General features: G+C 40.3%; 1 protein-coding gene across 1 annotated transcript in view; it reads right to left on the bottom strand.

Annotated features, from left to right (window-relative positions):
* The window catches only part of CPNE4 (copine 4), a gene marked incomplete at its 3' end in the record, with an annotated part of 505,001 nt that overhangs the window by 368,191 nt on the left and 122,815 nt on the right, over positions 1-13,995 (bottom strand). Inside the window, exon 2 of the mRNA XM_080695771.1 lies at positions 10,842-11,022. Within this exon, the coding sequence (XP_080551897.1) occupies positions 10,842-11,022 (181 nt within the window). The remainder of the gene's footprint in view (positions 1-10,841; positions 11,023-13,995) is intronic.

Raw genomic sequence — 13,995 nt, 5'->3', positions numbered from 1 at the left:
TGTGTATATATATGTATATAGCATGCATATATATATGCAAATATATATGTGTGTGTATGTGTATGTGTATATATATATGTATACACACACACACACACACACATATATTGGGGACTGAACTCAGGGGCATTGTAGCTCTGAGCTATATCCCAGCCCTTGAAAGTCCAAGGTTTTTGGAGGGGAACATGAAGAAATGGACCAGGAAGTTGTGGCATCCATCCAGCCACTCAACTACACACACCCATGGTGCCCAGCATTATGGTAGATGCTGAGATGCAAAATCAATGATGTGTTATAGTCTCGACATCCCAGAATCCATTTCCCAGTGACCCCCAGATCTACTGCTAGCATTGTGACTCTAGCCATGGAGCTCTTAAAATCATTTTAGTCCTCAAAAATGTTGGGGACTGAATGGCATATCTTTATTTAGAAAATATTTTGTTCAAAAAATAACCCATGGGCAATAATCTATTCAATAGTAATAGCACTTACAAAGTGTTCACTGTACCAGGCCCTGTTCCAAGCATGCTATATACACTAATGGGGCAGGTACAGTTTTGATATGGATCTTACTGATACGGAAACCCAGGGACAGACAGGTTTAATGTGCCGTTCACACAGTTAATGATAGTTTGATGTCATCTGGTGCCACATTTTAAGAAGCATGGATGCCTTTCTTTATTTTACCATCCCAAGATCAGGGATTGTCACTATCAGTCCTAAGACCTTACTTCATTATCTTTGTTGTTGTTGATTTTTATTTATTTTATTTTTATCAGTGCATTGTAGTCATACATCTTAATGGGGTACAAGATGGTGGAGGCACACATGCACACATCACTCATTTAGTCCTTCCCCAATTCCCATTTCCTCCCCCTCCCTCCTTCTCATGTCTTAGCTTAATGATTGACTTTGATTTTTTTGTGAATAGACATCATGTACATTAGGGAATAAGAAATTAAAAATAGATTTTATCTACAAAAATATTCAGGCATCCTCTCTCTTGAAAATCCAGGGCCAGAAAAATTAATATTTTGGGGGGAAATGATTAAGAGTTAGGTCCAAAGATAAGCTCAATGGAAGTGAATGTTCCCTGTAAGAGAAAGCAGATTGCTAAAGAGCAGAAGAGCAACACCACCTATTCCAAGTCAACACTTAGTACGCGATTTGGATGACGAAAACAATAATTAAAAAAGAAAACTTTGGATGCCCATAACTACAAGAGAAAATACAATGTAATAGTCTTAAAGACTGGGAGTGATGAGTTGGGGCATTTGTTTTACCTCCACTGAGAAGTGGATGAGAGAGAATAAATGTCACATGGACAACATGGGGGCTGGAGACACAAAGATCTGAGTTCAAACTCCAATATACCTCTCATTGGTCCTGTGAACTTGGACATGTGCTTTTCCTGTGTGTCAGCTTTCCCATCTGTAAGATGGGTAATCACGGTCTCCATCTTGTAACACTGTCATGAGGGTTCTAAAAATAAAGACTTAGCAAATCGCACAAATAAAAACTCAATAAGTGGGACTCGTTACTCATAGGGAAGGACACGAAGCATGGGGGAGCACAGTTTTTGCTATCTGGTTTTGTCATGTACTATTTGTGTGACTCTTAAGCAGATAACACATCTGTGCCTCTGTAATACATATGATTTTAGTCTCTCAAAAGTACTTCAAGAAAGATGGAAAAAAATAAAATATAGAGTGCCTTATCTGTAGGGTTGACATTCCAAGTGTTTACATGGCATGAATACTCTCAATATATGTAAGGTATCATTACTAATAAGTCACAGTTGTCATTAGCTGAAAAAGATGAACTAGATTGAGGTTACAAAGGAGAGATGATTTTCTAGAGGAGATAATTATTGCCAGTGAGTCTAGTTAAACAGTATAGAACCCCTTTGAGATGCCAGAGGTGATTAAGAGTAGAAGCAGAGGCCTCTAAATAGTATGTGAGTCCTGAAGCTCTCTCCTCAACCTGCAGTTCCATCTCAAAATGACCAGCATGGGTATGTAATTATATCCAGAAACACTACGAAGCCCCCGGTGACCAGTGCTGTTCTGAATGCCAGCGTGTGGCTTCCCAGGTCTCTGGCTGAGGAGACAGTAAAGCCAAAACCATAGTTGTTTTTTCTCTCTGCAGGAGACCAGACTTTTTTCCAACAGACAAAATTATATTCCAGGTAGCTGATAGCACAGATTTCAGTTCAAATACTTTTCACTTCCTCATTTCCCATCTTGTGAGATTCTGCTTTGCGATACCTTGGTATTAACCATTATAAATTTTAATCATATGAAAGCTAATGAGTCATGTTCTAGGCATCCTGACAGTCTTCTTACCCTATGTCCAGGTGCATAGATTGAAGACCAGGAATCTCTCATTCTCTGGTCACAGGAATATAACCTCAGTTAATAGGAAGAAAAAAAAATTCTTTTTCTTTTCTTTTTCCTATTCAGTGCTCAGAGTAAGGGCTTAATATCACTAGAACCAACTTTCTATTTTTTTAAGAAAAAGAAATTATTTTTATTAAGGATATTTTAAGGGGGAGGTGGGAAGCAACATCAAAGTTTCCTCAAATGGGAGTTTGATGCAAAACCACAGTGGAAACTTTGTGAACAACCAAAGAAAACTGTTCTTTTTTTAATCATCCGTCATGCTAGGTGTTAGCCACCGAAACACTGCAAGTCAACAAAGTATGAACAGAGAATCTTTCCAGAAAGGAGCTCGTCTGTGAGATCCAAAGGGAATGCTTTGATTGACTTAATTTTCATTTTTTTCAACTCTGGTTGTTGTCCAAACCTAAGAAGTTAACTGTGATTCAGAGACCCAGCCACGGAGTGCAGGAGTGCATTCTAAACTCAACACCTCCAGGGTCCACCCAAGTAGGATGAAGGAGTGAAGCCGGCTTTCTGGCAGGAGACACAGAGGCAAACTCATATTCTGTTAAGGAGTGGAGCTGCTCCCTATTGTCAGTCCATTGTTGCCAAAGCACTAAAGGTCTGAGCTTGCCAGATTGCCTGGCTCCTCAGAGAAATTGGAAATCTAGAGTTCTATGGAATACCTCCTGATCGTTAAGTGTTGGCAGTCAATATAAAACTTGTTAGAACACCATGAACACCAAATAAAATATGTCTGCAGGCCAGAGACAAGCAATCAGCTTCAAATCTGTAGTTCCATCTAGTGAGATTCTACTTTTAGGTACCACGGTCTTAACAATTTTGAAATTAGCTAACTTTGAAAGTGTGAGGTGAAAGCTTTGAAATTGAAAAGTGGAAATAAAATGGGTTTTGGAATCTAATAGGTTCCTGCCTTACTATTTATTAGCGTAGGGCCTTCGACAATTAATTGTGTCTAGGCCAGCTTCCTTATCGGATTAGTCACTGCAGAGGATTTGTGATGATCAGAAAACCATATATATATATATATATATATATATATATATGTATATGTATATATATGTGTATATATATGTATATATGTGTATATGTGTATATATGTATATATATATATATATATATGTGTATATATATATTATATGTGTGTGTGTGTGTGTATATATATATATAATGACTAGTACATAACTGGAATCAACTAGATCCCAGCTTCACTATTTATTAGTTGCAAGGCCTTAGACAATTTATTAATTATGTTCAAGTTATGGTTTCCTTATCTAGTCACTCACTACAAAGTATCTGTGATGATTAGAAAGAATACATATATTCTTGATATATAGTCATATATAATGACTAATATATAACTGATATCAACACCCATAGACAGTTACTTAAATTCATTTGATAAATAAATTTGTACATTTGTAGATGATTCCTTAAATTCATTGATTATCCCATTTTCGTAAACATCCTTAGCCTTGGGGTGATGGAAGACTGACCCTCTAGGATATGGGCAAGACAACTCTTTTGGGTTCTGTCGACATGGCTTACTACTATCCTGAGTGTAGACGAGACTTTATACAGCTAGAGTTATACATAACTCTTCTTTGAGCCAGCTCTAGCCAAGTTCACAGCCAACTTCTTTGGCAGAGGGCAGGCCCACAAATGAGTACATCCTTCCCCTTCTATGCAGCTAATAGAGAAGCTAGATCACAGGTCATCCAAGCCCTACATCTAGGAAGATGGAGAAGAGTGGAAGGTTAAGAGTGGTTGATTCTTAACCCCACCCACATGAAGGCTGGTCCCCCCCCCCACACTCATTCAAGACCTTGGTGAGCTCTTTATCTAGGTCGCGTGCCTGTCTGAACCTCTAGCCCTCTGCCTCTAAGACAGAGTGACTTCTCCCGGACACTGAGGTCTTTGAGGACACAGGCCATGCTTCGTTCATGGCACCCGACCTGTGCTACAGTTAACATCAGTGTCCGTGCTGCCCTCAAACTGGGCTGTCATGAGCAGCAAATGAAGTAACATAAGTAAAAAGACTTTGAGAACGTAATGTGCTATTTGGATGTACTGTTATTGTAAATAATAATAATCTTGGATCTGAGTGCATTGATCAGGATGTGCTACACATAACCAAATTAATTACTACCAGCCAATTATTGCCAACAATTCACCAAAGTAGGTCATTTACCCAAACTTATTTTCCTATGGAATTGCTCCAAGGGTAATTAGTCCTCAGAATTACTTAGAGTTTTCTATGAGGAAGCCCAATAATTGTGTATTAAATTAAATAGAAACAATGGAATTAATGGTCATGGAAGAAAAATCCTAAAAGCACGGGGTGTAATTTGGGTTTTCCTAATGGGGACAAGAACTCTGACATTAGTAGGATTTGTGCCAAAGGCCACAGGATCATGAGCTTGGCTCTGGAGAATACCCACCATGTCAAATATTAGCCTTTAATTCACAGCCATCTTTGTCTTTTGCATCTCTGAGACATTTTTATTGACTCCACTTGGTTAAGATGCTTAGTTTTAGGAGTTAGTGAGCACATCAGTGCTCACTAGAAGGCAGGGGGAAATTATTCTGCTCCACACTGGAAGATGAGAAGCGTTCCAAATTATCACTGTACTTTGTTATCACCATATACTGTCCTTGTGTGGCCAGCAGAGGGTGTGGGGAAGATCTACAAGAAGCTCCTAAATTACAAAAAATTATTTTTTAAATTTTTTTATTGGTGCATTGAAGCCATACATCTTAATGGGTGGGTGTGAAACTATCAGCTTGGAATTTATTTTCCAGTTGCAAGTTTTTAGTCCTTCCCATCAGTGAAAATTATGGCCATTAATAAAATTTTACCAAAAGTTTTTATCCAATAAAAACAGAATTTCATTTTCATATTCTGGAAGGAACACAAAGCATCCTCTCTGCATTGTAAACCCTTCCACATATATCTCAAAATACTGCTGATCTGCAAAAAGCAACTATGGGTTGTGCATTTCAGAACAATTGATTTCCAATATTGCAAAGACACACTGACTCATTCTCATTGACCCTTAATACTATTAACAGTACAGAAGGTGAGACCATAGGTCCTTCCGAGTCTACAAATCAGGCTTACACTTTTATGATCCACTTTAGGCTTACACTTTTATGATCCACTTTAGAGGTCAAATTTTCCCTTTCTTTGTTAACATACTTAGCCAATTGGAAGAGCAGGGTGTCTTCCTCATGTGAAAAACCCAGCTGAAGGGGTTATAACTATTATAGCAGTAACACAGCCATTATAACCATGGCACTACAGGGCCTTTTCTCTGCTGAAATCCCATTAGAAAAAGTACAGCCATCACAAGTAACAAACACAGAAATGTCGATTTTTAGGTTAGTCTGCCCCTCAAAATTTAAGCTGTAAAATTAATCATCCATGGTAATAACATTGTTTTACAAATTTCTTCTTCTCCTCACCCTAGCCAAATTCTGCTGCATACCCAAAGTGATCTGGAACCACATAAAATGTACGAATTAATTTTAAAAAACAATATGGAAGGATGAAGAATTTAGCCCTTTAGTGACACTAGCCACCTTCCCAGCACTCGGTTACCACAGGTAGGCGGTGGCTTCCACATTGGCTTGAGCTGGTGTAGGACGTTTTCACCATTGCAAGAAGTTCACTGGACAGTGCTGACCTAGTGCTCGCATGTCTAGCCAATGTTAAATAGAAATTATGGTAACAACATGGTTTAAATAGACTCTGGTGCTTCTCGAGTCCTGCATAGGTGTGGGGAGGGCAAGACAGCTCACTGGATTTGCACTGGAAAGTAGATGTCACTGCTAAATAAATAGGCACCAGTGGACAACCTGGTGAGTGATTCTCCAAGTTACTGCAAGTCATGAGAAGATTAATGCATTTGCTGCTTACCTCTTTGCTCTCAGATGCATTCTACCAGCTTTCTCTAAAAGTCTTGCCAAATGGCTTCCAGCCAAGTGTGTCCAATGGCATCCCTCTGCTTCCATGGTGGCATCTCCAGCCCTGTCTAAGTCTCCTCTATCTATGCAGCACTCACCAGATAGCCCTTCCTCCATGGATCCAGCTTCTGCTGGGGATCCAGCTGTTTAATTCTGGTAATACGCCCTTCCTTTGATCCCTCTTGCCCAGTGCTGTGATGGTATATTTTTGAGTGTGTGGTACTGAAAATTAAACCTGGGGCATTCTACCTCTGAGATACACCTGTAGGTTATTTTATTTTAACTTTGAAACAGGGCATCACTAAGTTTCTGATAGCCTCGCTAAATTGATGTAGCTGGCCTTGAACCTGAAATCCTCCCATCTCAGTCTCCCAAGCACTGGGATTACAGGCGTGTGCTACAATGCCCAGCTTTGGTGCTGGTACATTTTAATGATTGGCTCTCCATGGGGAAAAGAGGGCCTGAGTTGAAATGTTAGTCAATGTCTGTGGTATAAATAGACCCAGGCTTGTGAAATCCATGAATATTTAACAATTGCATCTCAGGAGGGCCCAGCATGTTATGGCTCTGGCCCTAAGCAAAGTAGCAACTTCTTGTTGTTAATCTCTGAGTTTCCTCACAATCCTTGTTTAGTTTCAATCTTTTGTTGCTAGTTATCTGAGTCTAATTCTCTCTAGCAGCTACCTGGCATAGGCTCTATTTTCCCAACTAATAGAAAATGTATTGTTAGAGGAGTAAAACTTTTTAGAAAAGTGTTTCCTGAAGTACCAAAATATAAATCAAACATGTGACTAAACATGTTGAAAACTAAGCCAACATTATTGGTTATAAATAGTAAGATTTTCTAAGCCAGGCATGGTGGCAAACATCTATAATACTGATACTTGGTAGGCTGAGACAGGAGGATTGCAGGTTTGAATTCAGTGTGCGGTAACTTAGTGAAACCCAGTTTCAAAATAAAAAAGCCTAGAGGAACATCCCTGCATCCAATTCCCAATACCACAAAAATTATTAAATAAAAGAGAGAGACTCTTTAGATAAAGGAACATTATGCTAATTTTCTTACCTACCCATAAAATGTCTGGATGGGTAGCTGTGTGCAGACCACTCAAAGTAACATTGTGATTGGGTAGTTTGGAAAAGCAAGTTGGCAATGTGTATCCAAGCCTCAGAAGTCTCCTATTCTTTTTTTTCTACTAGTATGACAAACTCTTCTCAAAGCTCATCAAAAAAGAGGGGAAAAAAAGTCTTATGCACAAAGATTTTCACTACAATATTACTTAAAATAGAGTAGAAGCAATTTCAAAGTAGGAATATATATATATATATATATATATATATATATATATATATAAGAAAATGATTAAGCAAATCCACTTGGTGGGCTAACATGCAGTTTTAAAATTACACTTATATATTGTAGTCATTTAGAAAAAAGGATAGACGACTATGAAGTAAAATCAGGAAAGAAAATTGTATGTGTATGAGAAGAATCATATAAGAATATGCATGTCAGAGGAAAAGACTGAACACACACACACACAAATAGACATACATAATATATATGTAATAGTCAAATTATGTAAAGAGAGTATTAGGGAACAAATTACTTTCCCCTAATTTTTTCTACTATAAGCATTCCATGTTGTTTGGTTAAATTAAACAAATAAAAATGGTGAGATTCACCAAAAATAACAATAATTAGAAGAAATACTATATATGAAGACACCTGTGAATCACTGTTTTCTGTTCACCGTGTAAGAGTTGGATGTATCTGCAGTTAGCCTCGGCTCACCAATCAGCCTGTCATACACCGTACCTCCTCATTTGAACTCCACCCACTCACCAACAGCTATCAAAACTCCTTCTCAGGGAAGTGGATGATATCGCACATATACATACATAAACATGCTGGCTCACAAGTTGTTTGATTCTTCCTCTTACCATAGAAAGAAAGACTTCTCCCCTTCCAGTCTCTTAGAAACAGGTACAAAAAGTATGGAAGGCTTCAAGAGTTGGTCCTAAGGGATCCCTAACAGGTAGCTATCTCCTCTGGTTATATTCAACATGGCTTTAAGTTTCTTCTCCATAAAAGAAACAATTCAAGCCAGGCGTGGTGGCGCACACTTGTAATCCCAGCATTCAGGAGGCTGAGACAGAAGGATCGTGGTTTGCGGCCAGCCCCAGCTACTTAATGAGGCCCTCTGCAACTCAGTGAGATCCTGTTTCAAAATAAAGAATAAAACAAATAGGTCTGGGGGTATAGCTCAGAAGTAGAATGCCCCTGGGTTCCATACCTAGTACCACACACAAAAAATAGAAAGAATTCAAATGATGCTATGCTCAGGTACAAAGGCATTCTACCCACCTCACTATCTATCATGTGTGGGGACAGGTGGGTAGTGTGATGGAACCTGAAGGGAAACACACCACACCAAGACCTGTGTGCATGTTTTATTATGACTTTGAACCTCACAGAGATGTAAAATTACAATGCACCAATAAAAGTATTTAAAAATTAAAAAATATAAAAATGTCCTTACCTAAATTCCATCAAGTACTTGGTTTCCTTAGGAAGGGTAACAATTGCTTCCTCTGTCTGCCTCTGCATCTCTCCATGTGCCGCCCACCTCAGAACGGATGTTTAAAAACTATACTGAGACCAGCTGAAGTGACATTCGGTTTGTTTTGATTTGTAAATAAACAAATAAAACCCAACTTCAGAATTCAAACTGCAATATTGCCACATAAGCCAATCAACATCTATGCCCACCATAAATATAAAATACGGACAAAAGTCACAGGTTCTGGAGCCCAGATGCCTGGATTTAAATATCAGATTTTCCACTTACAAGCAGAATGGTTTTGAGAAAATTCTTAATCTTTTGTCTCTCAGTTTTCTCACCTGTAAACTGTGGACAATATCTCACAGAACTGTCAGGAGGATTACATTAGTTATTTCACATAAAGCCTTTGGAACGACTACTGGCACTTGAGCACCCAAAAAAGTTTAGCTCATGTGACTTTAAGTTCCCACTCCATCAATACGTCCTGTGCGATGTCCCTGGAAGACAATTTCGCCCTCCCGGGTACCGCCACGTCTGCATATCATTAGTTGAGAAACATCTGCCCAAAGGTAGCAGAGTGGATACACAAAACCTCACTGCCTTTCCCTACAGCTTTTCTCTGTCAGGTTCCTAATGGGTTGGAGTCTTAGCTGGCAGAGAAAAAAAGAGAGTAAATCCTTCCCCAAATAAACTTAAAATAAAATACAAAGTCATCTCTTAATTTGGAAGCCCATTGCTCCTTGGAGAATGATTCATAGCAATATAATTTCATTCACACTGTTACCCATGAGCTGTTAAGCACGGCAAGGAGTGTAGAGTAGGCCACATTCTGACTCGGTATTCTACACATGAGTTTTCGAGGATGTCCAAAGCCAGCTGAATCTGCTCGCCGGCACTATGAGCTTCTAGGGAACTCCGTTCTTTCCTCCCACTTCTGCCACCAGAATGGCTTGACTGCTACCTCTACTCATTACTCCCACAGGCAGGATTCATCCTTTCCCAGTCCCCAACCAACTCTCACTGAGGCAAACATTCACCTCAGTATCATCAGCCCATGGGGCTTAAGATGAGTCACTCCTTCAGTGCTGGGACCAAGTTCCATCACTGTTTCTGAGTTCCCACATGGCTCTCTTAGATGCCTGATTATTAGGTCCATAATACTCCTTAGAGTTTACATTTCTCTATAGACCTAAGATGTATCCCGTGCCAACGCCCCTCCTATCATCCTATTTGGGTCTTAGTCAAAGGGACTGAGATCCCCAGGGTTGGTTGATCCTCTCCACACTGGCCAGAGATCCTGGCAGGCACATACCCAGACAGCTCCTGAAACCGGAATGTGCCTCCCAGCCAGCTGTAGACTAGTGGTCCAGGATGCTATAGGGCTGACTTGCTCATCCAGCCCTCCTGGTTATGGAAGAAACTTCCATCCACCGTGCTAATTCCAGATGAGTAGTCATTTCTCTCCCAACCCCCTAACTCTGCTCCTTTGGAGATACCATTCCTAGAATTCTAATTGCATCTAATCTGGATTCTTCCTTGGTCACAAACCTTACAGAACCAATTTTTGAAACAGCAGTTTTCTCACCCCAGCCCAGCCTGTACATCTGCTCCTGACCTGCTTTGCCAATGAGTAGGCATGAGGATATAAGTGTATCGTGATTATTGCTTGGCAGTGAACCAAAACACCCTAAAAGTCTTGGGCTCATCAATTACAGGTAAAAGTCAAAAGAGCCACAGTATCAGAACAGCTACATCAAAACCTCGTGATATAAACAGAAATATAATGGCATTCATTTTTAGAATTTTCCGTGTTATCAAAATAAAACCACCGTATGGCCGGAAATGTTTGAAAAACTTGAGCCAGTCAGCCAGCTGTGTTTCCGTCTGGTCTGCTGGACACACCTACCTCAAACCACTGTCCGTGGGACTGCATCTTGAGGATAACACAGGGGTCTGGTTTGGAAAGAGCATCTCTGTCGGAAATGCCTTTGCAGGCCACACGCAGCTCAACCTTGGTCAGGCAGGGGCTGTTAAAGATTCCCAGTGTGTTGGCTGCTGATTCATAAATGTTGCTCATCTTCTTCATTCTGTTTTAGGCAAGAAAAAGAAGGGGGGAAAGAAAGAAGAGAGATGTGCCCATCACCGCAATATCTACAACAGAGAAAGTCTTGCAATTGCCATTTAGGAAATTATTGAAGGTATTTATTATCTCACTTTCCAAAGGAGTGCAACAGTTTTAATGAAACAAATAAAAATAAAACAAACAAAGAAAACAGATACTGGGGCATTTGGCTAAGAACACTATTTTCCTGTATGATTTGCATAGATTTGCATAGTAAAACTTTTAGTCTGTGAAATAAAATTAATGAATGAGTGCAATAGACTGCGGACTGTAATCCGATTCTATATTAAGTGCATGGCTGCTGTGAAATTTTACGGATCTGTTGGCTAATCGTTTTAATCAAATTTCAAGTTTTTAACGACTCCCTAAAAATCAAACTCTACTCCTATATGATGGAATGGAGAGGTTCTACCGTGAAAGAAGAAAGTCCAAATATCCCACCCCATCTCCTGCTCCTTTTCTTAAGATGCGCTCAGCATACTTGCTCTGAGAGAGGGCCCACATCTGATTTCCTACCCCAGATACTCAGGTCCATTCTCACCGTTCCTTTCTAGGATCCATCCTGATACATCACAGCACAGCATCAAAAGGGAGCGATGAAGTTAGAAAAAAGGCATGAAGATTCCGGTTCTCAACTCAGGGGAACAGAAGCCACAAGTAAGCCCTGCGGGCACCGCACACCTGCATTTGACTTACTGAAGGTCCAAGACCCACCAGAGTCCACCAGATCTCTCCTCACTCTCTGAAGAGGACCAGAGCTGGAAAGACACTGGAAAATTCTCCAGGGAGTGAAATTCAATACCCTTCTCACAGCATTCTGTGTCCTTATAGGGTCATTAGAAACAAAACAGCCTTGGTTCCTCACACTCCCACGGCACTGGTGCCTTAGAGTGAAATTTGTTCATCTGTAAAATGCAGATGATCCTTTCCTTTCTCCTTCCCTTCCTCTGCCAATATTTAGTTTCCCCTCGGTGCTCAGCATCATACCAGTTCAAATAAGCACACTGTCACCTCTTTTACAAAGTGATGACTAGGCTTCAGTATCTCTCTCTCTGTCTCTCTGTCTCTGTCTCTGTCTCTGTCTCTCTCTCACACACACACACACACACAAACACACACACACACACACACACGCACAGAGTCTTACTGAAACACAGGCATGCTCATTCATCTACATATTATCTGTGCTTGCTTTCACTACAATGGCAAAATTGAGTCGTTGAAACAGAGATTGCATGGCCCACAGAGGCTGAGCTATTCACTGTGCAGACCAGAAAATGTTTGCCAACCCCAGTTCTAAACAGTATAAGTAAGATGAATTTGTGGCTGCGAGAGCTGCAGTTCTGTTTCAGTAAGTGTTGTGGAATTTGTTTGGGGATGAGAACTGCTCCATCTTCAACCAAACTGAACTTTCACAGGGACGTTGGGACATCTGTTTCTCACATATTAGAACACTCAAACTTAGAGAGGATTAGCGGCTTGCCCAGGTCATATTATTATTCTAATGGCAGAGTGGGGATGCTAGTTTTCTATCTCACCACCCCATACCGTTTTTACCACGCGTAAAACCTTCAGTAGGAGAAATGTGCAAATCAACACAGGAATAGTAGATACAACAAATCTTCCCTTATTTTAACCTCCATCCAGAGTCCTACTTCCCTTTTATTTTAAAACAAATGCTATTCAAACATAGAAATATGCACAAGTCATAAATCTAGAGCTTAATTAAATATTGTTCCTCTACATTTTATATGAGCTGTGAGCAACATAGAAGACAAATACAAGAAGTGAAATTTACAACAAGGCAAGAAGGAAAGCATCTCAGGAAGATGGCTGTGTCTTCAGACAGGTTTGGAAGTATGCTGAGAACCCTTCTTACCAAATTTAAATATTTTTAAATATCTTAAATTTCAAAATAAGGACAGCTCATTCCTCCATCAATGTCTTCCTGAACTCTGCCATTCCCAGTGCATCAGCCGGTTCCTTGGGATCCACACTGCTCTGCTGCCACTCTGACTGCGCCCTCCTCTCCCTAGGAGCCGTCCTGTCTCTGACTGTCATCATCCTCATAGGCTCATGGCCATGCCCACACAACCTCTTTCTATAGAATGGGACATCTTCTCTAATACCAGTCTTAACTGTAAGGTAGAATGAAAAAAGAAAAAAAGTTTGTTCGGGGACAAAATTAGTCTCTGAGTCTCTGAGCAGAATATCAACAGGGTCTACGTCACGACAGTGGTTGCTCTCTGGGGGCCTCCCTCTGGGTTCCCTTAACCCTGACCATGTCACTGCAAACGGTCTCTTCATTAAGAGCTCTCAGGTCAACAGAGAAGATTCTATCTCCTCCCTAAAGAGAACTCAACTGCAGGAGTGGAGCTGAAGCAAGAATCGGGAGCAAGAAGGTAGACAGACGCTAAGACGGCCACCTCTGGGCATCATGCTCTCTCCTTGAGCATGGGCAGGTCTTGAGATTTGCTTTGGGCCAATAAAACATGGCAGACGTAATAATTATGGGATATGCACACAATGGAATTTTACTCAGCCATAAAGAAGAACTCAATTATGTCATTTACAGGCAAATGGATGGAACTGGAGAACATTATGGTGAGTGAGATTAGTCAGTCACACAAAGTAAAATATCGGATGCTCTCCCTAATATGCAGATGCTAGGGAGAAAATGGGTCATAGGATAAACTCATAAGATGAACTCTAAATGAAGAAGGAGATACTATAGATGAGCAAATAAGGTGACCTAACTGAGGGGATGGGAGGGGGAAAAGGGAAATTCCCTAATGTATGTGATATACGTTCACAAATATATCAGTCACTAACCCAAACACGAGAAGTAGGGAGGGGGAGGGAAAGGGGTAGAAATTGGGTAAGGGCTAATTGGGTGACGTGTACATGCATGCTCTACCATCTTATATGTCATTAAAAT

This window comes from Muscardinus avellanarius (assembly GCF_963383645.1).
Source record: "Muscardinus avellanarius genome assembly, chromosome: 5".
NCBI classification, from domain to species: Eukaryota; Metazoa; Chordata; class Mammalia; order Rodentia; family Gliridae; genus Muscardinus; species Muscardinus avellanarius.
The sequence above is the reverse complement of the archived record's forward strand: the minus strand, read 5'-3'. Positions and strand labels throughout refer to the sequence as shown.